We start from the raw sequence: 25,691 nt of genomic DNA, 5'->3' as shown, positions 1-25,691 counted from the left end.
TCTTTATGTATTGTTGAAAACAGACATCAATTTAGGAGAACATGACTATGTGACGAACATCTTATACAGAGTCATCAGGATGAGTCCTCATTGCCTCTTATGTTTTACATTTCATTTATGTTTCATGAAATCTGGGAAATAATCCTTTATACTCAAGCTAATACTATACTAATACTAATACTAATGCAGAATGACTATCAAAAGCTGTTGCAATACAAAAAAGCTTTAATTTTTTGTCAGCAAATGATAGACATCCTATATCCATCCAGTTTCTGGCACTTACATGGGTCTGGGTTGTGAAGGGGGAGGCAGTCGACACTCTTCTCGGGGGACACTGAGGTGTTCCAGAGCCAGCCAAGACCTTTCCAGCATGTCCTGGGTCTGCCCAGCGGGCCTCCTCCTGGCTATATGAAAGACCTCACATGGGAGACGCCCCAGTCGGGTACCAGAACTACGTTAGCTTGCTTCTCCTGTGGACCCGTCACTCATAGGAGGGTATAAGGCCTCCTTCAACTGTGGATTGGGGTGGCACTCAGGGGCAAAGGTCCTGGGAGTCCGATCACCAGCTCCCAAACTACTAAGGGTTGTCCTATCTCTGCATGCACAGTACTGCACAATGCATCTACTACATGATACACCCATTTCGCATAAATCAGTCAATTTGAAGTTATATTATCTACATCTTTGTGGTATATTTCAGTTCTGTTTATAGCACACTCTGATGAAATATTCAATGTGTAAAGTACAAATTGTGCAATAAAATCAAATGTAAGTCAGTGAATTGTGAAAAAGCTTTTATTCCAACTAAGGATGTTACTTTCCCTGAGAAGTTAGCGTACAGCGTTACACAGGATGATCTACAAAATGTAGACTGGTCACAGTTAAAATCCCAGTTTCCTAATTATTCAGGCATACAGGATCTGTCAAAATGACAAAAAACACCACAAAGTTAGTGTTGTAATAGAAATAATATGCAAACTCAAAAGGCACTACCTTTTATTTCCTCCTGCAGCCTTTAAGGCACACACTTTTCATTATAACAGGCTCAGGTCCTAATCTTCTCAAGAAGTACCCACTGTGCATCTGCTCTTTTACCCCCTTTCATTTTCTGTGCGTCAGAGCTACAATCCATCTTTCTGACGTTACCTATTCAAAGTCCCAACAGAGGTTTGATTGCAATGAGCAACTCCCACTCTGTCTGATTTTTTTTCAAACAGTTTAACAGCTGTGGATGTTCGTTCTGTTTAAGGAAAAAGAGCTGACAACAATTCAGATGCTGAATGGTTCACCGTGACCAAATATTTATTCGCCGGTGCAGTCTGACTTAGAGTGAAACTGGTTCAAAGGAAGTGATAGGCGCCAGCTTTTACCACTTTACTTCCCACATTCTGATTCACAGTTTCAATGAAAGCGTAGGCTCCTTTTCTACCAGCTCACATTGTAGTGACATCCACAGAGTCATGTATGTCAATCACCTGAAAGCCCGGGTTATCAATCCCCCTCTTTAGCTGGTTATTGTGATTTTCTTGGCTGTGGTTGTTGTGGTTTCTCTGGTCTACGTCGGCCTCAAAGCAGTGGACGCAGTGTGGAGTGGTGACCCGGACGCTCTTGGAAAAGTTAGAAAAATCCACATGGTACTTTCCTGTCTTGGTGCGGGAGATAATCGGCAGAAAGCTGTATCCCCACTGGATCTCCTGTGGGATGTAGGAAGTTCGGACCTGACAGGAGGAGCTGGTGGACTCGGCTGTCCCATCCAAAAAGACCACCAATTCAAAGTCCTGCTGAGGAAGGGTGTCAGCCGACAAATCAAAGAAAGGACTCGATCTGTTAATCACATGGTACAGGGTCAAGGGGCAAACAAAAAACAAGTTATCCTTGCCAGCATCAACCATGAAGTCAATATCCACCTGGTCCAGGATGATGGTCTCGCCATCCGGTGTGGTCGTTGTCCTCAGCAACTTCCCATAGATCTGGCTTCCGATTAGTAAGGTCTTTCGAAGGTTGGCCACTCTGATCAGGAGACACAGACTTCCTTTCTTCAAGCAGATGACAGCTGTGTGGCTGAAGGTCACAGTCTTTGCCCTTTTCTTTGGTAAGGAGATTTTAGCTAGGATGATACCACACATGAAGCAGTTGATAAAAACCCCAACTAGAGACTGGATGACAATTAGAGCCACCGTGCCAGCACAGTGGCCAGTCAGTGCCCTGCCTCCATACCCAATGGTGGTCTGGGTCTCTAATGAGTACAGGAATGCCGTTGTGAGCCCGTTAACGTTGTCTATACACTGGATGTGTCCTTCAGTGTGGTTCTGTCCAGCCAGATCCCCGTTGCTCTTTGCAATCCAGTACCACAGCAGGCTGAAAATGAACCAGCTGCCTGTGAACACAGCCACAAACAAAAGGAGAACAAACCGCCAGCGAATCTCCACAAAGGTGGTCCAGAAGTCTACCAGGTACGCAAACTGGTTACTGTACTCGATGTTCCCGAACTCAATGTTGCAGTGCCCGTCTTTGGTGACCAGGCGGGTTCTGTGGTTTCGTTGTCCAGCTGGCTGGTTGTGACCCTGGAGCAGCTGGAACATCCTGGAGCTGGAGGAACAAATACAGTTAAGTATTAGAGAGTACAAACTCTCCTCTAGGGAAGTTAATGCTTGCAAAATCACACATGCAACACCTACACATTCAGAAAAAAAACCCTCTCAGTTGACATATTTCTACCTTTATTATCGCTATGACCTTTAGCACCTTTAGTCTTCTTTCAGATAATTCCACCTTTAGTACCTTTATTCTACTGTTTGATAATTCTACTTTTATTACCTTTGTTTTACGTTTGTCAGGGGTTGTTTTTAGTATTGTCTTTTGTACCTTAAAAGGTCAGACTTGTATTTAAATGAACTAGTTTAAAAATTTGCAAAATTAGGTACATGCTGCCCCTTATTTTATAATATGCTTTTTTTCATCTTACTGATGGCTCAAAGCTCCCACAACTACAAAGCAGATACAGAATGAAACTTGTCAGAGTGTAAAATCTTAAAATCTAAGCATTAAATGTTTTGTATTTGACCAAACAAAGACTCTTTCCTGATATTGCACCTAAAATCTAGAAGAAATTGTACTGTACTAAAAGGTACACACAGTTACTTTAAGGTAAAATAATTAGCCCAAGAGAGTAGATTCAGGTTCACTGTTCCGCTGGGACAGAAACTGAGTGTACTATCGTTTAACGTTATCGTTAGAATGAGGAGAAAGTTAGCTGAGACCTTACACAGATAATATTAAAAAAAACATTTGACAGATTTAATGTCCACATAGACAAACAGGGCAAAAGTCAGTGTGTTACACTAGTGATCTGTGTTTCCATGCATGTCTAACTACCAAGAAAATCTAATTTAAAGACTAAAACAAATAATGATTCGATTTTGATTAACAAGTATTTTCTGCGCTGGCCTGTTGCTCATTCCCGTGTGACACGGAGCTCCATTATCATTATAAATCTATTAGAAACATCAATTAACCACTCAGTTTATTACCACAAACACACACACTACATTTAATTTAGATTTAATCACACATACACATGCCCTGCTGCTGTAAATACTAATTACAGGAATTTGTAACTGAGAATAGTCCCTCCACAAATCCACATTTACACCTTTAACTGTTTAAAAAAAACTATGATGCACAGCAAACTACTGAACCTTTTTTTAAATAAAAGTGTAATGCATCTTATGGATTTTAGTTTTGTTTATGAAGATTTACAAATAGAGCAATAAAAAAACCAGGTTTTGAGCAGAAATATATGAGCAATATGATCATACAGTTTTAGCCAGTTTTGTTAATTAAGGCTTTGTGCTCAAATATGAGATATTATAGTTTTTTTTTTTTAAATTGTAAAAAGAAAATGCATAGATTCCTGTCAAGTAAGGTGACCCAGACTCATTTCTTGCACTGTAAATTACATTTTGGCCCCCCAATGTTTTCTTCAGTAGAAAAAAAGACCACTCACAGATGCATTGTTCTGGTCTTCTTATAAAACATGTAAAACCTGCACCAGGCTCGTTCAACCTTGACCATACAGCCTCAACCAGTAAACAAATGTCAGAACAAGACAGAAAAGGGGGACTAAAATTTAGAGATCGAGGGTATAACAGGTAGAGAATTTCCTTTCTTATCATTAGAATAGAAGTATTTCCAAGATAATACATAACCTATGTATGCACAAATACATTGTACTTATTAACTGATCTGAATGGTCGTTAAATAGCAGAGTATGTACCGTGCAGCGTGTACCGCGTGGTCCACTTTGAGTGTTGCATAAGACGTACTGAATAGATGGCAAAAAGGACCCAAAACTTTAAAAGTTACATATTTTTGGACTGAAGTTTACCCCAGATTGAAAATAACCACAGGTTGTATCTTAAGAGCTATTTGTTCAACATTTAACCGTTTTAACAACTGTTTTTTTTTTTCAGTCATTCATGGAGGTGAATGACTGAAAACGGAGGTAATTTTCTTCCAAGCAGCTACAGTCGCCCTAAAAACACTATGGATAATATATATATATATATATGTGTGTAAAATAAGTAAAGCTTTAGATCTTCAGTTTTGTAGAAAAATAGAAAAGTTTTGTTGGGACATACCTGCTCCGTGAGACCATGGGCCCAAAGTGCTCACTGGATCTCTGCAGGACCTTCAGACTCCTTTCTTTCAGCAAGTGGCCATGGAGGCGTTGGAAAGATTTTAATCCACAGTGAAATTTCCTAATCCCAGCCACATGCCACCATGTACACTGGCTCCATACACTCAGAAGAGCCAGCCAGGGAGCTCCCAGTGGCCGTCAGTCCTCTGAGACCGACAGAAGGACTCTCTTCTTCAACCCATCAAAAAAGTTTAATAACACAACCTCGGGCTTCATCGGGAGTGGGCTCGCCTCGGCTGCAGCAGCTTTTGACAGTGTAGATTTGGGGACCAGCACGAGGAGGGGGGAATGTTCGGGAAGTTTGGTGTAAAAGGCCTCGACGCCTTTGTGTGGCTGAAGGTGCGTCTATTGAAGAGGCCTCAGTGACCGGTGCAAGCACTCATGCTGTTTTGTTTTCAGCCCTGAGAACATTTGAGATTTACGTCAGGCCTCACAAAGAATTCCCTCAGTTGCATTTCCCCTGGTTCCCCTCCCCCTCTTTGAACCTGCAAGGCTGCCTCCCATTTACATCAGAATGAAGAGCTGCAGGGCAAGAGTGTCTGCAATATTCTGCTGGCTGCAGGAGGACCATTTTCATATCTGTGGAGCAGATTACCATGATCTGTGATGCTGAATTGATAAGCCCACCCCAACCCCAGCAGTGATGAATATAAATGCCACAGCTGCATGTAAGTAAAGGGAGAAGGAAGTGGATGCAGAGGGTCTGCAATTCAGATAGAATCTTACAGGCTCCTGTGGCAGCCTAATTTAAAGAAAGTCATCTCACACCCAAGTGTGTTTAGCTCCAGGCGCTGTGCATTTCTAAACGTGCTGGCAGAACACATCTGCACATCACACTCTGCAGGTTCATTGAAGGCAAAGTTCAGCATTTGGAGAAATAAGCTCATTAAGTTTCTTGCCAAGAGTTAGAAAAAGCATGTCTGTATGCTCGATATGAGGGAAATACGACCCTCGACTGAGTTAGCTGTGCAAAAAGAATGGAAACGGCAAGAGGAGCACACCCTGGTTTAGTCCTCCACATCTCACTAATGAACGTTGATTCATACAAAAGGAGAACTGTGTGAATGTGAAACACTATGAAGCAAGCTGAGGTTAAAAGGTGATATATAAGTGCAGACCATTAACAATCATCACATTCTCCCAGCAGGACTCCAAGAAACTGCTGTGACCAACAAAGTCAGAGCACGTCAACTACAACTGTTCAGAGAAAATACTTTATTTTTATAGGTTTTATTTTTATTTTTACACCATTTTTCACTCTAAATGTGATACAAAGTGGATCTTTGCGTGAAGAGGGGGGAAGAGGAAGCAGAAAGAGTTCAATCCAAATCGCTTATCCAGGCCGAGGTCAAAGACACAAAAGTTCGTTCCCAGTATGCCCACCTGTGCAAATCAGGTAAATCCAATGATGACGAGTTCAAAGGTAAGGAAGCAGCAAAAAGACACAAAATTCAAAGAAAAGACGTGACACTTATTTTTTCAATGCAAAGGTTTCAGCCTTGTGGCCTTCAACTGCCACAGGCTAAGGAGGAAAACAACACTTTACAGTTCCTCCATGGAGATCCTGAGATATATATAATCTCTCCAGCAGGTTTAGGCCCTACCCTGGGGCGTCCTCCTACTCGGATTTGCCTGGAAAACCTGGACACATCCAAGTGCGGGACAACATTGCTTGGAAGTGGGAAACCGCGGTTTCCTCTTGGAGCCAAAACTAGGAGGAGAGCATTTAAGGCAGTGTCTAATGGCCAGGCCTGGATGGAGCCGTGGACCCTGTTCACCACCCTCCAGGACAGGCACTGGGGTTGGGTGCACAGCGAGCTAGCGAAGGTTGGAGCCTGGGAGTGTTGATGGTCACATTGTAGATAGCTGCCTCTCCTTGAGCGTGGATCAGCTGGAGGTTTCTTCCTGTTAAAAGGGAGCTTTTCCTTCCCACTGTCACCAAAGTGTTTGCTCATAGGGGGTCATCTAATTGTTGAGGTTTTTTCTCTCTTTTCTCTGTATTATTGTTGGGTCTTTAGCTTAAAATATAAAGTGCCTTGGGGTGACTGGTATTGTGATTTGGCACGAAATAAATAACATAAAATTTAATTTAATTCAGTTGAAAGGAACCAAAACAAGACAGACCAGACCAATCAGAATGGAAAGGAGCACAGACAATCCAAATAAACCATTTAATTTATTTATACTGGGTTCTGTGTCTGCTTTGGCTTTCCACATAAATTATGACAGATTTAATGAGCAGCTTTCTCAACATCCCTTAACTGTAAAATAAACCCCAATGGTTTTAATCGTGTGTACCCTGAGCTGATTTGATGACGGAGGGGGTTAAGTTCAGCCCGACAGCTCACTCATTACCATCTCTGTGATGAAAACATGATCCACTTTCAAGGCAGTTTATGAATTGCTTTCCGGTAACTTTGGCAGAGGGGCTTTTGTCGTAGCTCTGCTTTCATACTTACCTCAGAGGCAGTGAAGGAACCTGTTGGTGGGGTTTTGCCGGTGACTGACTCTGCCGTGCAAAATGATTCATTCTTTGCTGGTTTGCTGCATTGAGCGGCAGGAAGCTGAGATGTGGAGGATGCGGAGGTGTCTGGTCTGTGGGGAGCAGGATGGTTCATAAACTCCTCTGAAGTTGCAAGGCGAAACCACAAATAATGCAAAATTGTTTTTCAGCGATGGAAGGCAACACTTGCAGGTGCAATTAGTCCCAAACTTGTCGCTGTGTGCTGCTCGTACTTCTTCTGCAGCACCTGGCAGTCCTCTTCACTGTTTTTAAAGAGGGAACAGCTGTGCCATCCTGAACGATCTGGTGCCTGTCTTAGGTGTGATAAATTAACCTAAACTTGTAGAGTTTTCTGTAATTTAAAAATTATAGATGGACTACTATGTGGGAACAGTGGAGCCCTGAAGTCAATCAGGGCCCTTCACCAGCACGTTTCTTAATAATTAGTGTCACTTTTGATCAAATTCACAACATGGTCCAATGGGGAAAGATATTGTATCATTTTTATGACACACCAAAAAATACATTTTACATGTTTTACGTGATGGCAAGCTACATTGTAGCCACAGCCGCCCCGGAGCAGCTGTGGCTACAATGTAGCTTGCCATCACCAGTGTGTGAATGTGTGTGAATAGGTGGATGACTGAATCTGTAAAGCGCTTTGAGGTCCTTAGGGACTAGTAAAGCACTATACAAATACAGGCCATTTACCATTATTGTATTTACGTAAGTGATCTCTCTATCACTATCTCTACCACTAATTGAAAACAACAAATGGTTCACCTCATCTTCAGTTTCTTCAGTTCTAAAACCACAAGATAAAGAGTCCAAGGTAGTGGGGGTTGTCCCTTAGACCTACTAGGGCCAGTTTTCGCCTTTTCCCCTTCTTATGCACCTCATCACTGTGGTGTACATCCTTCTTCCTAAAAAGCATTATTGTAGCCAGTTAATTCTTTCCCCTGACCTTACAGCAGTATTCTTTTTTTTTTTATCATCCACACCAGTGTGACATTTTCCAGTTTGAAAGGTTAATTTTTGAATATATTTAGAATAAACAGATCCAGTCTTGGTATGAAAAATGAAAAGTCTGTTTTGAAACGTTCAGACTCCGATCTGGCATCCAGACCGCAGCTCCTGCTGCCTACATGTGTGCCCCGAAGAAATATTAACTCGCATGATAATCACAGGCAAAATATACAAGTGGCAGCTGTGGTACTGACTTGAATTAATCACCTAGCTCTGGGTTCTAAATCTATACAGAGTTTGCATGAAACATGTCAGAAGCGATGACGCTCCAAGCTTAAAATTACCCACTGAAATGGCGCCATCTGCTGCATGTTTTGTGTAAAACACCAGGAACTCCTGCATAAAAGACTATTGTTTTGTTTGCAGTGCTCGATAAGAAAGTAAGGCGGATGTTTTTAAGAAATGAAATGCTTTGAGAGTGTCTACATATAAGGTCTTATTTTGAAAAGGTTCAGTAGCTGTATATTTATGATCGTACTGACCACCTGCTGTGCCGCCTTTTATGCGCTTTTTAATCACACAAATTCAATACAGAGTAAACATTCTGACAGTAAATCATACTGAGAGAAAGCAGATAACACCACCTTATATATGTTCACACATTTAAGTGTATGACAGATATAGTTTTTCACTTTCAGTAAGCAGATGATTGTCAAAGACATTTTTTTAATGATGTTTTTTAAGACATGGAAACTGCAAAGTTCAGCTTACACAGGATAATCCGATGATCCTGTCACTAATTAGTTATTTGGAAAATTAGCTTTTCTTCTTTCTAAAGTTAAATGAGTCACTGCACCTTTTTTATGCCTATTCCTTCTGGAGATTTAAAAGAGGAGCAGCGGCAACAAATGAAGGAAACAGGAAGTCAGGCAACAACTCCACGTTTTTCTTGAAAAATTGTCTTACTGATAAAAATGTAATTACACTGATCAATACAACACAATTACAGTATATTGATCAAATTAGAAAAATACACAAAAAGTATACAAAGCTGTTAAAAGTACCACAGTTAAACCGTTGCATGGGACAGCACATATGCATCTGATGATGTTTCACTCTAAATTTGCACGTTCCGACTGCGTAACGGTACCAAACAGCCGAGTTCAGTGGAAATCTGGAAAGCAGAAGTTATTCCTGTTACTCTGTATCAGGAGTGAGTCAGCTGCTGGCTCACCTCCATGCATATTTTTTGTCTTCTAATGAAGAAGCATCTCTTAGTTCCACTTTATTCTCAGTGGTTCCTCCTGCTGATTTCTTTAGAAAGGAACATTATTGCCTCTGAAATCAGACTAATAAAAGATACTGGTGCTGCCAGTAAGGTTCATTATTAAATGAAATCAAATGATCATTTAAAAGAATTAAACTCTTGATTTAAAACATGTTCTATATGCACGGAAAAAGTCCAAATTAAAGGATAATTCAGTTCACCACACCTTTGGTCTCATCACAGCAATAAGCGGGGCGTGGCCACGTGACTGGCTGACGGTGCCCACTCAATTCAACGCTTGATAGTTTACCAAATTGAAATGCACAGAGGAGCCAGTCAGTTTCAAAATGAAAGACCCCGAGCAGAGTAGGTGCTCTGAATCTGAAGCAAAATCTTGTAGGAAGTCATTTCCAGGGTTGTTATATTAAATATGACACTTTTACTATTATGGTTTATAACATAGTCTGAGCAACAGTTTTACTGTTTGCCTTTTTTGTGTTTAATGTCTTTAAGATCTTAAATAGTGTTTTCTGAAAATTTGTGTGCCTGAGAATTGGAAAAAATTCAAAATCTTTAAATATAATAAAGAAATGTATCAAAATCCAGGCTGAAAAAGTAAAATTTAGGGCATACTGACTCATTATTTTTGGTAACATCCATTAATACCCTAATTTATTTGTTTTTTGTTGTTGTAATTTTTAAAATTGAAAAAGTGGGATCACTAATACATACATTTTTTCCTTATTATCAGATTATAAACTACAACAGAAAGTTGTAAAATTGATTAACAATATCAGCTATCATCACCATTTGGCTGTGATAATTGTGTAGTGAAGATTTGAGGCTGTGACAGCCAAATAATTTAATTTTAATAACTAAATCACACGTCAGCTACACATCAGAAAAAGCAACATATAAATACCTTTAAGATACGGGACTCATTTATGTCTTTCAGTGACACATCAGAGAGATCACACTATGAAAAATCTTATTTAAAGAACCAAATAAATGTTCTCTGAACCTGCTGTTGTGAGAACTGTGTTAAAATCTTTAAAGACGAATCTTTTAAAAGGCCCTTTCATTATTTTGTCACTACCTGGCAGGATGTCTAATAATAACCTGAGACATCTGTCCACTCTGACCTCTTTGCAGTCCCAAATGGTCAGGAGACATTATTCCCGCAGCTCCTGAAGGCTGGAAATGTTCCGTATTCGGGCCTTTTCTTAAATCACTGAGGTTTTGCTTTTGCTTATCTGGATTGTAGAAATTATACTACCCAGATCTTATAAATCAATTTGTGTCATTAAAGTTATGTTTCCAGCTACAAAAATAAGACTTAGGTTATAATAATTTGGCTTCGGCAGGATGTGAAAGATATGATTTCAGGGTTCGGCTCAGCTACACGATGTTCCTCTCCAGCTTTGGTTCCTGCGTCAGAATCCGGTTGAAACTGAAGCCGCTCAGGTCCAGCGTTTTATAGTTTCCGTCCAGAATCAGCTCCGCCACAGCGCGACCCACCGCAGGCGAGTGCTGCAGGCCATGGCCGCTGAAGCCCGTGGCGAAGTACATGTTGTTGATCAGGGGGTGCGTACCGATGATGGCGTTCTGGTCAAAGGTGTTGTAGTCATAGAAACCTGCCCAGGCACTGGTCACCTGAGGGGAAGAATGTGAGGACAAATTATGTTATTGTAAGTGATAAAGAGAGATCATAATCATTGTTTTGTTTTGGAAAAGCCCATTTCTGTACCAAGTTTTTAAATTTAACTCACTTAAAATATGGATACAAAATTAATCTGCAAGCTTCAAAATAAAACCAGTTCTGGCTGATAATAATGCTGTAATGCTGGCAGTAACCATGACGTGGGTGACCACACTTTCCCAACTGTACCTTAAGTTTCTCGAAAGCAGGAACTCGAAAGGCCAAATGAGGCCAGACATTCTCCTCAAAGAAACTGTGGTCCACCTCTAGATTACTGGCGTCTGGCTCTGCCGCCTGAGGACACACAACCAGTGCAAACAACGACATGATTTGCTCAGCTGTTGAATGTTAACATAAGGAAACAGCTCAGACGTCTTGATGCATTCTCAATCATCCAGGAAAGTAAATCTCCAAAAGTTGATTCTGTTCATCTGGACGTAGCATTTGAGTTCCTCCAGGGAGAAACGCTAGTGTGAGCGCGGAGTCAAGGAGGCCATTTACGTGAAAAGGGAAAGACCATCTCTGAATCGAGGAGGGGGCCTAAGGGTACATCTGTCGCCGTCTTACAACGCTGTGATTGCAGCCATTCCCCAACTCTCTGTGAATGGTACTCATGGCCATTGACCAGTGGTTGTTGATCAATGGTCATGAGAATTTGCATAATTACGATTAAGTAACTGACCTCCCAGCCCATTGTTCCTTCAGTGGGCTGGTTTCAGTCATTAGTTTATAAGATTGGGAAAACCTGCAGTCAGCTGAGACTGAAGAAGTCACTTGGAAGAGTGACGAAATGTTTCTCCCACAAAACGCTACGTCCAGATGAACAGAATCAACTTTTGGAGAAACAGCTCAGAGATAAAAACCAACCTCCTCTGGCGAGGCCCCGGTGATGTAGTTCCCACCTAACCCCTCTCTCCTGACGTAAACTCCTGAGTAATCGATTAAGAAAGGAGTGTCTAGACCGGGACCATCAGGACAGCGGACCACATACACATACCTGAAAAACAGTGACGAAGTAAACAGCTCAGAGTCGTACATCCAGTATGATATTATATCAGCTGATATTTCATTTCATGCCAAGATGTAAGTGAGGTTTCTCTGGCATGAACGTGATCAGACATTTACTCTGTTCTGCGTGGAAAAGTGTCTACAAAGAATTATCCAGAGAGCTCAAAACTCTGTCTTATAAAATGTTTATGTGATGGTTTGACAGCCGTTCAAGGCGGCACGAGGAAAGATTTAGTGGAGGTTTAAATAAGGCAGAAAAATGGGTAGCTTTTCAAAACACAGCCCACAGCTTAAGGTGAAAGTTTAATTTAACATGTGGCTTTTCTGAATTCATGCCAGGTAACCTTCAATACCTAAAAATACCATGCCCCAATGATTACTTAAAATGTGGGTGCAGGAAAGCAAGGAAGCAACATTTGGGAGTTTTAGAAGAAATAGAAGAAAAAAGTATCAAAAAAATCCGTCTCTTGTTTTAATGACATCGAATTTTTAAGGGTGTGGGCTATATTATAGACTATACTAACCTTTCCTTCTTTAGTTGTAATTACACAATATTATTAAGGATACACGTTATATTATAGACTAGCCTAACCTCCTTTTTTTAGATTGCAATGTATAAATGAGGTAGGTAGGCTTTTTTATAATACGGTCTGCACTGTGTTGTATATTTACAATTATAGAGAAACCTAACGTCTCCTTACATTATAATTGTACAGCAGTATCAGGGGTGCAGGCTGTATTATAAAGTATCCGAACTTTCCCTCTTTACATTTTTCTTCTTTCGACTGCTCCCTTTAAGATTCAGCACAGCAAATCATCTCCCTACATCTCACCCTATCCCGAGCATCCTTTGTTCTCAGCTAACAGTAGCACAGTTTCCATCAGCACTCTGTTAGCCAAAGCCAATGGAGGTGGTCTTTGTCAAGCCGAGCTCAGACCGATTTGGTATGGAAATCTCATTTTTTGATTTAATGGTGAATGTCCTTTCGTATTAAACACACCCATTTATCCAAGTTTGGGACTGGCAGTAGGGGTGCAATGGCTCTACCTAAATCTAAAGCCACCATTTACACAGAATGCTTGAGTCTGATGGCATACATACTCAAACAGTCCAGGTCATGCCGACTAAAGTTATGTGACTGACTCGCTTGTATCCTACTTAGATTCATTTTTATCTGTAGTCTAAATGATGCAGAGCAAGAGTAAAATGAAAAGACTGCAGATGGTAGACGCTGACAGGCAGCGGCATGAAGTTGGTTTTTCAATTTTCGGGGTGCAGAGTCTGAAAAAAGCTGTCTGGTATTGATGCGGTTCGCTGTATGAGGCGCTGCCTTTCAAAGAAAACTCTAGCAGCCCCTCGAGTCAATAGCCTACCTTTTCCGTGGCTCAACAGGCAGTGGGATTCCAGCGATGGACTGCTTGGGGCCAAAGCCAATTCCCAGCATCTCGGTCAGTTTACCAGAAAAGGCTCCTGCTGCATTCACCACAATAGCGCACTCCACTGGCTGGTACTCCAGGCTGTGTGGCATCTGCACCTGCTCGACACAAGCAGACATCCCATCATCAGAGGTGGGAAAAAAAAAAGAAGTACAAACTTTTTACTTTTACATTTTCAAAACAGGCCCATTAATTTTGGTTTGACGTACTTGAGAGGAGTTATTTTTTCACGGCACTGTGAGCCTTCAAACATCAAACCGATTTGAGTCTGAGCAGGAACACATGAAAGGCAGCCCTGCACGTGTATTAATCACCAGGAGATGTGGCATAAAAAGAGATGAAAGAGGGGGAAAAACTGTGTGGCATAGTTAAAGAGGTTAAAATGGGACGGTGTTTTTATTTATTTATTTTTTGGCACAACACCGGCATGACTGCAGGTGTCCATAAGTCGCTGTACTTCAGCATCTCGCTAGCCACACACAAAACAAGCGTGCATAAAGATCTAACATGTTGCTTCAAGTTGATAGCTAAAGGTCCAGCTGCCGTATTTCACAGGGAGAGACAAGTACAGAATTATGTACTTTTACCTCCTCTACCCATCATGCACGTTTGTGCTTTTTCTGATTCAGTGCACAGTTTTAACAGAAGTATTTCGTGCCAATCAGTCAGCTGGAGCTTGAATTCCATATTTTCATTCTTGGACTCTTAGCAGAGTAGCTCAGCATATTTCACAGATCAAAATAATTCTAATGTGAAGGTTGGCCGGTTAAAGAAATCCTTTTTTAGCACACAATATTTGTCAAATTGAGATCAAAATTCCATAAACAACATACAACCGTACTAATTATTTAAAATAATATCCCAGAAAGGACAGCACTGTTTCAGCTGCTCAAGAGGACACCAATAGCAATAGCTGTGAAGAGTTTTTAAAATGGCTGATTGTTGCAAAGCAGTATTGTTTAAGGGAAGAGCAAGACCTTCACCTGAGGTAACAGAAAACTGCAGAGAGCTACTTGATGACCTCTGGGAAATATGTTTCCAGGTTTCTTCAGTGAACATGCAGGAAACGTTGGTTAATGACTGATTAGTCTACAGATTATAATAATCCTTTGGTAATATATTGTGCAGTGAAGGATCTCTATGCTGATGGTAATATTTCCTCATCTGGACAGATGTCAGACAGTTTAGTCGTCCTAAGACACATTTCTAACGACGTAATGCAGCTCACAAGTTTTATGGCTTCCCTTTCTGACTCCTTCCTGCCTGCACTCCACAATCCCTCCTGGATTTAGTGCTCTAAAAAAAAAAAAAGGTATTAAAAGCACCACAAGACAAATTTATGAGGTACTTAGTGCCAGTAATCAGGCGGTGTGGGACACATTAAACAGGACGAGGTCACCTGGGAAGAAATTGCAGTTGATATATGGTCTGAAGGGATTTGAAGAACATGCCATCCATCTGTTGTTATTCAGACTTCACACATTCATTGAGAATCAGCAGAGCTTTTGTACGCAATAATTTTAGTATATTTAATGATACAATAAAGTTTTACTTGAGCAGTTGAAGACACTGCACTGCACAAGTGTCACAGCAACTGAGAATTCCCCTCTAAAGCTTAGTAAACATTAACATAAGTGAACCAAACCGAGGGAGGTACAAGTCAGAGACTTCTCTAACATGTTAACGATCACACAGAATAATAAATAAACAGCTTTATACGCTTCGCTAATCTCACAGACATTCAGCACTTGCAGTTCCACTTACTTTGACTGACTTTATTCTCCTCAGATCCAGCTTTTCTCCATCAGTTGTCGTTATCACGCTTGTCGTATATTTAAATTCTGTGTGAGAAACACATTAAAACCAATTTTCAACACAAAGAAAAAGAAGAAGAAGAAGTTACTTTCAGCTGCTCCCTTATTCACAACGGGTCACCACAGCAGATATTTGATTTGGCAGATTTTCACACCCTTCCTGAGACAAAACACGGGGGACTTTTGTCTCCTATTGGGATCCAACCTTTTGCTATTTAGGCGAATGTAGGAACTGAAATACTCATGTACGGAAGCCCGGAGTTGCCAAACAACTAGTTGTTGTTTTCTGAGATATGTTTTTCTTTCTTTTTTTTAAATCAGCTAAATTATTTCAGGGCTGCCAAATAACACCAGATTTTCAAAATAAAAATCATTTTTTTCAATCAATCAATTAAAAGAAGGGTGGCATGTGGAGCCAATGGGAACTCACTAACGGAAATTTGCCACATTAACGCGCTTATGGCGTTAACGTCATTTTAACGAGATTAACGCTGACAGCGTTAAAATACATTTAAAGTTAAATTATATAGAATAAAAGAGAATACATTGTTGGATCATTCATTAATGTGTATATGACTTTAACGATGCACATAGAGATGATTTTAATTGCTTATTTACCGCCTCATAGCTTATCTATCATAAACATATTACTTTATTTATGTTTTAAAACTACAAAAAATGGTGAGTAACTACAGTTTTAAAGCAAAGTTTAAATTTCTACATCCTAATCTTGTCCCTCCACTTGTTCTATCAGTCCTCTCATCCAACGAATGATGTAAGATTAATATTTCTCTAAAGCCATGAAGAAAACTGCCTGAGGAAATCAGGTCAGCAGAGTCAGAGACTTCCTCTCTTCTTAAGACAGAGAAAACCTCTGATTTTATTGGTCTGCTCTGTGTGAATATGTGATACGAGTGAATTCTTTTTATACAGATGCCTGTGTAACATAACAGTTTTGTAAAACACAACCTCAATCTCTGTGTAACACACAAGGTGTCCTTTGGTGCCTTGAGGCTCCAGCTGTGGCAACATCAGTCACCAAGGGATAAACGTCCTGGTTTAGAGACCTACAAAGCCTGTGCTAAGCAGCTGGAGGGTTTTTTTGTTTTGTTTTTCTTATTTATTTATTTTTTTGAGGGGGGGAATACGCTCCAGATTTAAAAGCAAGGAGACAGCGTTTCACTTCCCAGTGGGATCACTTTGTTCCCCCTTTGTCACCCCCCTGGTTCTGTTTAGGCACTAAAAACTACCCACTGAGCTTTAGGAAAAGATTGTGGGTTTTTTTTGTTTTTTTTTAAATCCACCACTTCATAATGGTGAATAGTGAGTTTTTAGACTCGTCTCACTTATGCTAGAACAAGGTGAGTCGAGGACAGTGAATCCCTATTAATGGAAAGAGAACGGACCGGTTGCTGTTGATTTTGTGGTCTGTTTGTTTTGTTAAGAGTGCTAGTATACAGTGTTGGGGAGTAACGGAATACATGTACCGCCTTTACGTATTTAAAATACAAAATATGAGTAACTGTATTCCGTTACTGTTACCGTTGAAAAAGGTGGTATTCAGAATACAGTTACTTTGTTGAAATAAATGGATTACACGGCGGTACTTCCCTGTTTCATATTGTCGCCGGTCAGGACTGTTTGGGTTTTGTTTGACAGCTATGTTCTGTTGTTCCAGGCGGCAGCGTTACGGTTGCCATGGTTACAGGGTGACGCTCTCTCTCTGCGTGTTTCCTCGGTGAGAGAGCGCCTTTTTGTTGTTGCTGTGCTAAGCTAATAGGCAGAATGCTACAGGTATAGCTCTAAAGAATGTAGCATCATAGGCAGTGTAGTCCGTGCTGCAGGGAGAATGGACTGCCATACCCGTTATGTGTCTGTGAGCGAGGGAGGGAGAAAAAGGAAAAGTACGAGCTGTCATCGAGCAAAGACGGGAGCTGGAAGCATGTAAATATAATAACTAGAAAGCGAAAATTTCAGAAGAAATTTTAAGTGTGCCTATGCCGCTGCTAATCAGTGTAGTTTGCCATTCATACGGCTACAGAGAACAAAACTCAGCAGAGCAGCCATTCTCCACCATGAACTATGGTAAAAACAAACACTGCTCACGCCTCACAAATGACAGCTTACAGTTTTGTGTAAAGATGAGGTGACTTCGTACAGCCCCGATTTGAAGACGCTGTGCACACAGGTTCATGAGCAGAAGTCCCATTGTACCACAGCAGACCCAACAATGTTTGCATGAACACACTTTGAAGCATTACGTTATGGACCAATTTTCACACATGGTTGGTGTACCCACACAGAGGGCTGTAGCTTTTCAACTCACAGCCCAACACACACCCAAAAAACAGCCGAGAGAGCATAGACTTTACGCCCGAGAGACGTGATTGCAGATGCCGCTCAGGTGGGTCCACCTCCCCTGCAGCGGCACTGCAGACCACGTCCCGCCACATACATCAAACACGTAAAATAAATATTTATGCACTTTTGCATTCACTTTTTGTTTTTGTTATTTTTACACAGTGTTCTGAATGAATAACAATGGTCTACAGCCAGTCTTGTGTATTATTATACAAACTTTGGTTGTAAGATTCAGATAACTATTTAATAAAAGCTAAATATTTTATATGAGAGTAAGAAAGAAAAGTATATCTTTGTGCCCCAGTTACCAGCTGTCAGCTGCTTAGAAAAGGATCCTGGTGTTATTTGTCTCTCAGAAACAGTTCATAACTTCCCTTCAACTCATTCATGTCACCTAAAAGGTAAACCTGTTTCTCCATCACCAGTTCAGCTCTGATGATTCAGTAAGGACATCTCCTGGTTTCGACCAGCCGTTTTTACAGCTGTGGCTCCAGCAAACATCAGCTGATACTATAAATTAAAATCAAATGAATTCTAACAACAGCTGATCAAGCTTAAACGCGCTGCTGTTGTTTAGCGCGATAAACAAACAAGAGAGAAAAGCCGATCATTGATCAGTTTCATATTTGAAGTTGCAACAGGCGAGAGAATGACAGGAAGACTCCGCTCTGCAGCATAACGACAGAATAAATCCAGCTTTGTGTCTTTTTCCATTCTACCTGAAGTCCGGGACAAACTGCGTTTCTTTTTCAGCTCAATACGAAACGCATATTTTCTCTGAATGCGGGACGATTCCGTTTGTACGGAACGGTTGGCAACTCTAAGAACTAACCCTTATGAATAAAATAAAGTTCAACATCAGTAACTTAGCACGCACACAGCTGTATAGAAACTCCGTCGTGCTAGCTAGCGCGCAGTACGAGTTATTGTAACTGAAACGAAACGAGTGTGAGTCGCCTCACTGAAAGCCAAGCCCGGGTGCTTTTGAGCGAAGCCGCGCTAGCTAGCCGGCTAGCAGCAACATCGTAAGAGAACTGTTGCTACTATGGGATGTCTTGATAAAACGAGCAGATATTTGAAGTTTACACAGCTACATTCTCGCCTGAAAATATCTTAAAAGTTTATTTTGTGACCTACAAACACTAATAAAAGGAATATATAAAACGAAGAGGTAGCCGCCATTGTTTTACTCGGCAGAGGTGTGCTATGAATTGTGGGATATGGAGTTTTCCACTAAGCATACACCCTTGCAGTTACCGTAACTATTCAATGGTTCGCGCAACCTTAAAAATTCCAATGGTTACTGAAAGCAGCGACGCTGTGCGCGCCGTTGATATTGTCGTCATTACGGTAATCCAAATAAGGGTAGACAGGCCGTACCACTCCCGGCATACCACTAGAGAGAGCCAACACACCACAAATGAAGTTTGAAATTTGTTTCAGTGGGACCAAAAGATGGAGCCAACACACCACAAATGAAGCCTTCCCATTCATTTCAATGGGCAAAAACTTGCATTAAAATATTCATATTTAAAAAACTATAGAATTAATAAACACCAAAAGTCATGAGTTACACGGCGAAATTTTAGGCGGAAAAAGGAAAATAATAAGAATAAGAATAATAAATCCGACGAATAGTAATAAGTGTGCCTCTTGGCATAGGCACACTTAATAACCACTGCAGCCAAGAAGAGTGCCTGACGAGCCCAGTTGTAAGTAAGCTATTAAGACTCAATTGTACACTGTGTTGTGTTTTCCTCCGAAACAATAAGTTCAGTTGGAGCAGCCTTTCAACGCCTCTCTCTGTAGAGCAGAGTTGACCCACACAACAAAGTAAAGCTATTTTTTTGGCTATGAGCCCGACACAGAACCCTGCGTATTAGTCAGAGGTCCCTTTACTACAGTTCGGAGCCGCGGACCTTCAGTAATAGTAATAAATCACAGCAATAGTACATTCACGTAGTTGTAAACAGCATGATAATATATTAAGTAATCCAAAGTATTCAGAATACGTTACTCTCATTGAGTAACGTAACGGAATACGTTACAGAATACATTTTGGGGCATGTATTCTGTAATCTGTAATGGAATACATTTTAAAAGTAACCTTCCCAACACTGCTAGTATAAATGAAAATGACTGGGTTGTGTCCCAAGCTACATGCCTATGGCAACAATATTATTAATACTGATTAATTTTTTTTTTAAATTAGAAACACCTAAAATACACTCTTACAGCTGCTCCACGAGCAGTGCTTCCACCCTGTTTAATTTAAGCTCTGTAAAAGTGAAGATTCTTATTAATTTTATAGCTATTCTTATATTTTCCAAATTTAAAAGACTGATGTCGCACAAATGAAAACCCTGATTTGTCCAAAATAATTCAAAAACAAACATTCGGTTTATACAAAAACTATAAATCTTAAACACTGAATAGGATTATAACAAGTTCTTAGCAGACGTATTTCCCCTGTGTGTGTGTGTGTGTGTGTGTGTGTGTGTGTGTGTGTGTGTGTGTGTGTGTGTGTGTGTGTGTGTGTGTGTGTTTGTTTGTTTAGTTGTCAGGACGCTGTAACGAACCTGTGACTTCCCCACAGCACTGAATGGCTCCCATGGAGATGGCCTTCCTCTTAAAGGCATTCAGCAGAGTCCATGGGTCAAACCAGCCCTCATTCTCCAGCCCTGCATGACAGAAGATCAGACAGACATTCACAATGGTGCGCACGATTACTGAATATTACAAGGAAATCATGAACAACTGGATAAAAGTACTAAAACTGGCACATTTTCTCTTTTAAATAATTCATTTGATAAACACCATTAGCCACTTGAAATATAACATTTCTGGTTTTCTGGTTATCGATAAGTGATGCCAGACTTCAGGGAATAATACTTATCGAATATTACAATACTATTAGTACTATAATATGCCATGACTAATAGTAATAATTGAGAGAACTGCTGGAGCTCCTGAGATGTGAATAGTTTCCGTTTCTTACTGACTGTGACAAAAGAAGACAAATCAGGATCTAAAACTGGGCTGTCAGAGAATAATTAGGCGACTCCACACCACTATCATCTAATATTAGCAGATGGAAAGAACTGTCAGACGCCCTGATAAGTTAAATTACTGTTGGCTGCAGCTTTGCATTACTCAGATGAGTTTTTCTAAGGTCTTAAAACGAGAGTGTGTCATAGGCTCATATATCACAGTTAATCTTCTGCTTAAGTGTTGCAGATTTCTTAAAAATCGTGACCCAAATGATGGTGTTGGGGATTTTTGCCTGGATGGGAATCCAGTGACGTAATTGGGTGTGCAAACACAGATTAATGAATGCTTTTGCGCCTATTTTTCACTTATATATTTGGTGTGTATTTGTTACACTGGTTGTCCCAGGACAGAGCTGCAGACTGTTTTCAACATTAGTGGAAATTCTCTCCAAGAAGAGGAAGTCAAAACTTTAGGCGTTAATAAAAACTCTAATGGGATTTACAGGTGCCACGAGCTAAAGCACTTTAGCTTTAGTCTGCAGAACACGAAACAGCAGCAGAGAAAGTCACACTGTAGATATCCAGCTCAGTTAAATACAAACAGATAAGAACAAAATTCAGAGCCAAATATACAGTTGTGGTCAGATGTTTACACATGTTCTTCATGGGCATGAATGTCATGGTAATTTGGGGCTTTTAATGATTTCTTTGAACAGTTATTTTTCCAGTGTGTGATGAATGTACAGCACACTCCTTTAAGAAATTTAAAAAACAAGAATTGGGTGCACAGATTTTTATTTATTTTGGATTTCATCAGGTCAAAACCTCTGCATTCATGCTCAAATATATGCATGCACCTCCACTAATATCTGTTTAAATATCCATTAGCAAGTTGTACTTTAACCATCACAAGCTTCTGGCTGGAGTGTTTCTGGTGTGTTTCCTAGTAAAGATGTGCCTTTTAAGCACAGTCCACAAATGTTCAATAAGGTTGAGGTTGATCTTTGGAAAGGCATTTCCAGAAGCTTAACATTCACCTGCTTTATCCATCCCAAAACCAGATGTGAAGTATGTTTGGAATCATTTTCCTGTTTGAACATCCAACAGTGTCCAAGTTTCAACCATCAAACTGTTGATTTGAGTTCAAGTTGAAAAATTTGGAGGTAGTTCTTCATTATTCCATCCGGTTGGTGTAATAAAACAGCACCACTGGCAGCAACACAGCCCCAAGTGATGCTACCACCACCGTGCTTCACAGTTGGTACATTGTTCTTTGGTTTGAATACGTCGCCTTTACTCCTTCATAGATATGGCCAGATAGCCTAACCTTTGTTTTATCTGACCATAAAACTTTTCTCTAGAAGGTGAATTTCAAATTTCAGTTGAGCTTGAAGGTGTCCGGTTTCAAGCAGGAGCTTCTTTCTTGGTCAGCACCCTTTCAGTCCACGGTGGCGTAAAACTTCCTCTACTATGGACAGTGGCGTTTGTGTTCTAACAGTTTCTGGTTTGTAGCACGTTCGAGCCTGTTTGGTTTTTCCAGATCTTGGTAAAGTGGTGACACATCTGAATAACTTGGACTTACTTATGAAATGATCTTAGACTTGTTGTTTAAAAATAGGCTTTCCAATTGTTCTGAGTATCATCAGTGCTACCAAACAAATTCTTTTTATGCCAGAAAAAATAAAATAACAGCTGCATTCAATCATGATCAGTGATGAGAAGCTAACATTTCTTGACCTTGTCTGGTGTGGCTGCTGATAATCATTACAGACCTTCAGTTCACATTTTATTTGCACTCACCGTATGAAGCAAGAACCACACCCTCTGTGTTTACCCACGGAAACTTCTCCTTCAGTTGTGTCGGAGACAGAAGAGACACTTTGGCTCCAGCGTACCTGAAATGTGAGTTAAATTTTAGCTTCCTGATATCCCAAAAACTCACAAACTTAGCAACTAATATGTAACTAATCACAGAATAAGATGAAAAATGTCCTTAGTGTTTTTATTGATTCATTCTAGCACCTTACAGAAATCCTCTAGGACAGAAAATGGAAAAATGTATAATTTATAAACCCTATGGCTGTTTTATGAGTTCAGTTTCTTTCCAAAATGTAAATATATCAGGACATTTTTAAAATTAACTGCAACTCTGAAAATTAATAATGGCAAATGACCGTTCACGGCCCTTCACGTTACACACTGTGGGTTTTTACTGTGGTATGAGCACTGGTTTCTTGAGCCTGATACCTTTGGGTGCTGTAGTTCTCCTCCATGATGTGAGCCACCGCCTCACTGGCCAGGAAGAGGTATCCCGAGTGGTTAAACTGCAGGTCTATGGGGTCTTCGTTCAACACACCGAGATGCTCCTGACGGGATTCAGAGGTGTGACAGTTTGCACTCTTTAAATAAAACATTTAACTGCATTTTGTATTTAATATCAAAATTTGTTTGATGATCTGAGACATACAGGAAAAATCAGGAAGGGGGGGAATTTTTTCACAGCACTGTATGACAGAAAAAAGTATAATAGGTCCTCTTTGATCTCATCTGACATGGCTATGAAGTGTTCACATATTAACAAAGCACATGTTCTGTCACATTTAATGATTAAAAGCCTCATTGTTCATTTCCAGTGACCTACATTGATGTTCCTTATGAAGTCGGCAGAGGCCAGGGAGAGGTGGATGTTCTCCGGCAGGGAGAACTGCTGTCGGATCCCCCCAGCAGATAGCACTGTGGAGGCCTGGGAGTACTGCGAACAGTCAGGGGGAGCAGTTTATGAATATGAGGAGGAAAAGGCAGAGGATTAGTTTGAACAGCAGTGAGGACATGACTCATGAGCACAGTATGATCCTTTCTCCTGACACTTTGAATAGATTTAAATCATGCAATTTTTTGAAAGGAATAAAGTGACACTGCTAGTCTACACTCATTATCTCTCAGTCCCTCACCGTTGGGTCCTTTTCCACAACCAGGACCCGCACCCCTCCGCGCACCATCTCCTTCTGTTTCAGCCAGTAGGCGATGGACCAGCCCACCACCCCGCCTCCCACGATCACGATATCCGCCCTCTCTGGAGGAAGGTTGGGGTTGATTTCCAGAGGAGTCCAGCTGCTCCCAGGAAGCGCGTCCATCGCCTTCTTCCGCATAGCTTCCATATGGGTCTCCAGATCTGAGCCACAAAACCCCAAACTTTACACTCTCTCAAGGTTACTTGCAAATGTTTACCTTCAGCTAAGAAATTAAAATGATTCCTGGTACTTTAGCTATCACTCTCAAATACGGCATATAAAACAGTTTATAAATTACAAACACTTTAACGCAAATTAACATGCATGGTTGTTCCTTTTGAATTTTCGGCCAAATCGTTTAGTAGTTTAGTGCAAAGAACTATAAAAGTTGTTATTTGAAACACTGTATGCAACCGAATTGCAGACAGGCTTCTAGTAGCTTATTAAAACTGTTTAGCAGGATCCTAAAAGTTGCACATATTTATAGAAACACAAACCATTGGATAATTTTAGTATTTTTAAATGTAAGCTGGTTTGCTGAGTTGCACAACAGTCGTCCTGGTTACTCCCACCTTTGAAGAAGTCATTTCGTAGAGATGTGCCTGTGCTAAAGCTTTGACACAGAGACAGATGTCCGTTCAGCCATGTGGATCGACGTGTAACCTGTGTGGAGGTGAGTAATCCACGAGCCGGCCCCACCTTCACCTGCAGCCGCCGCCACATGGCAGACATGGCTGGGCTTCAGTAAGCTAATCGGCTAGCTAAAGTGAAACACGATGCAAACCAAAACAAGAGCAGCGTGAGCAAACTTTCATTCTTCCTCCATCACAACAGCACTAACAGTCTAACCTTGCAGCGCTGCTAACAAAAACACGCAGCACGACCGGTTTCACTTAGGCGTCCTTCAAAATAAAAGAACCAATCTGGACCATTTAGCGGATTAGTGTGTGAAGCAGTGATGCATTCACCTTTTCTGACACTTCAGAAGCCAGAAATCCGCACCTAAGCAACCATTAACAATAAAAAGCGCTCGAAGTTGAATTGTACTTAAAGTAAGGGCAGTGCAATAGCTTTAAAAACTTTTATTTTGCCCCCCTTTTAAAAAAATCACACGGATTAATTTCATATCTTCCAAACTGTCCCACAACTGGAGAATCTGATTTGTACTTTTTATTTGTGTATGTGTGTAGATATATATGTCCAGATTTCACCCCATATACAAAAGAAACAAGATGTATTTTGCAAAGGATGCAAAAAATAACAGTAGCAGACCCTTTTTTTTTTTCTTGTTGGCTTCATTGTTTAGCTCCACAACACAGGCATAAAGTGTGATATATTTTGGAGGTCCAAAGGAATATAATTTAACTGAATAAATTCAAGATGAATATGAACCGATGTCTATTTAAAGAGGGCGTTTCCACAGCAAACTGATGCTGATATCCACACACTGCAGCAGAAAAAGTCACTGAATCCAGGAAATGTGCATGATGCTGACATTTTCCTGTGTCCAGTGTTTAAATGAACCCATGCACACATGAATATACAAACTTTATATAGCTTTTATGCCAGCTAATTATCCCCTGCTGATAGTTAATAAGAACTTATGAAATATTTTTTATGTAATTTTTTGATTCAGTCAGTGATCCAAAACACAAAAATGTAAAATATAAAATGTACAATGGCATAATCGTGTTCTGATCAATCTATTAATTAACTGACCGCTTAAATGCGATTCTCAGAAATACATGCTGGGGTCATCACTGTTAAGATACATTTAATCAGTAAACTTTCAAATCTTATGTTTTCAGCTTTTTTGTGTAGAAAAATGTAAAATCATAAAGAAAATATTTACTAAATAACTGAATAGATTTATCAAATTTATTTAGGCATACACCTGTTTCAATGAAAGAAACACATCTCATTTTGTCTTAAAATA

General features: G+C 40.4%; 2 protein-coding genes across 2 annotated transcripts; both read right to left on the bottom strand.

Annotated features, from left to right (window-relative positions):
• Positions 1–826: 826 nt before the first annotated feature.
• Positions 827–5,057, bottom strand: kcnj1b (potassium inwardly rectifying channel subfamily J member 1b). Its single transcript, XM_004551185.2, has 2 exons — positions 4,641–5,057; positions 827–2,589 (listed from the first exon to the last, which is right to left on the bottom strand). The coding sequence occupies exons 1-2, from the start codon at positions 4,655–4,657 to the stop codon at positions 1,434–1,436; spliced, it is 1,173 nt and encodes a 390-aa protein (XP_004551242.1). The 5' UTR covers positions 4,658–5,057; the 3' UTR covers positions 827–1,433.
• Positions 5,058–8,722: 3,665 nt separating this feature from the next.
• foxred1 (FAD-dependent oxidoreductase domain containing 1) lies at positions 8,723–24,621 on the bottom strand. The gene is made up of 11 exons (XM_004551186.3): positions 24,328–24,621; positions 23,696–23,916; positions 23,386–23,496; positions 22,992–23,110; positions 22,545–22,639; positions 20,334–20,435; positions 15,344–15,420; positions 13,517–13,677; positions 12,002–12,131; positions 11,324–11,428; positions 8,723–11,088 (listed from the first exon to the last, which is right to left on the bottom strand). Exons 1-11 carry the CDS (start codon positions 24,485–24,487, stop codon positions 10,834–10,836), a joined length of 1,536 nt encoding a protein of 511 aa, XP_004551243.1. The 5' UTR covers positions 24,488–24,621; the 3' UTR covers positions 8,723–10,833.
• Positions 24,622–25,691: the final 1,070 nt, after the last annotated feature.

This window comes from Maylandia zebra, linkage group LG10, assembly GCF_041146795.1.
Source record: "Maylandia zebra isolate NMK-2024a linkage group LG10, Mzebra_GT3a, whole genome shotgun sequence".
Lineage (NCBI taxonomy): Eukaryota > Metazoa > Chordata > Actinopteri > Cichliformes > Cichlidae > Maylandia > Maylandia zebra.
Note: the sequence above shows the minus strand (reverse complement) of the source record. Positions and strands in the feature narration are given on the sequence as shown.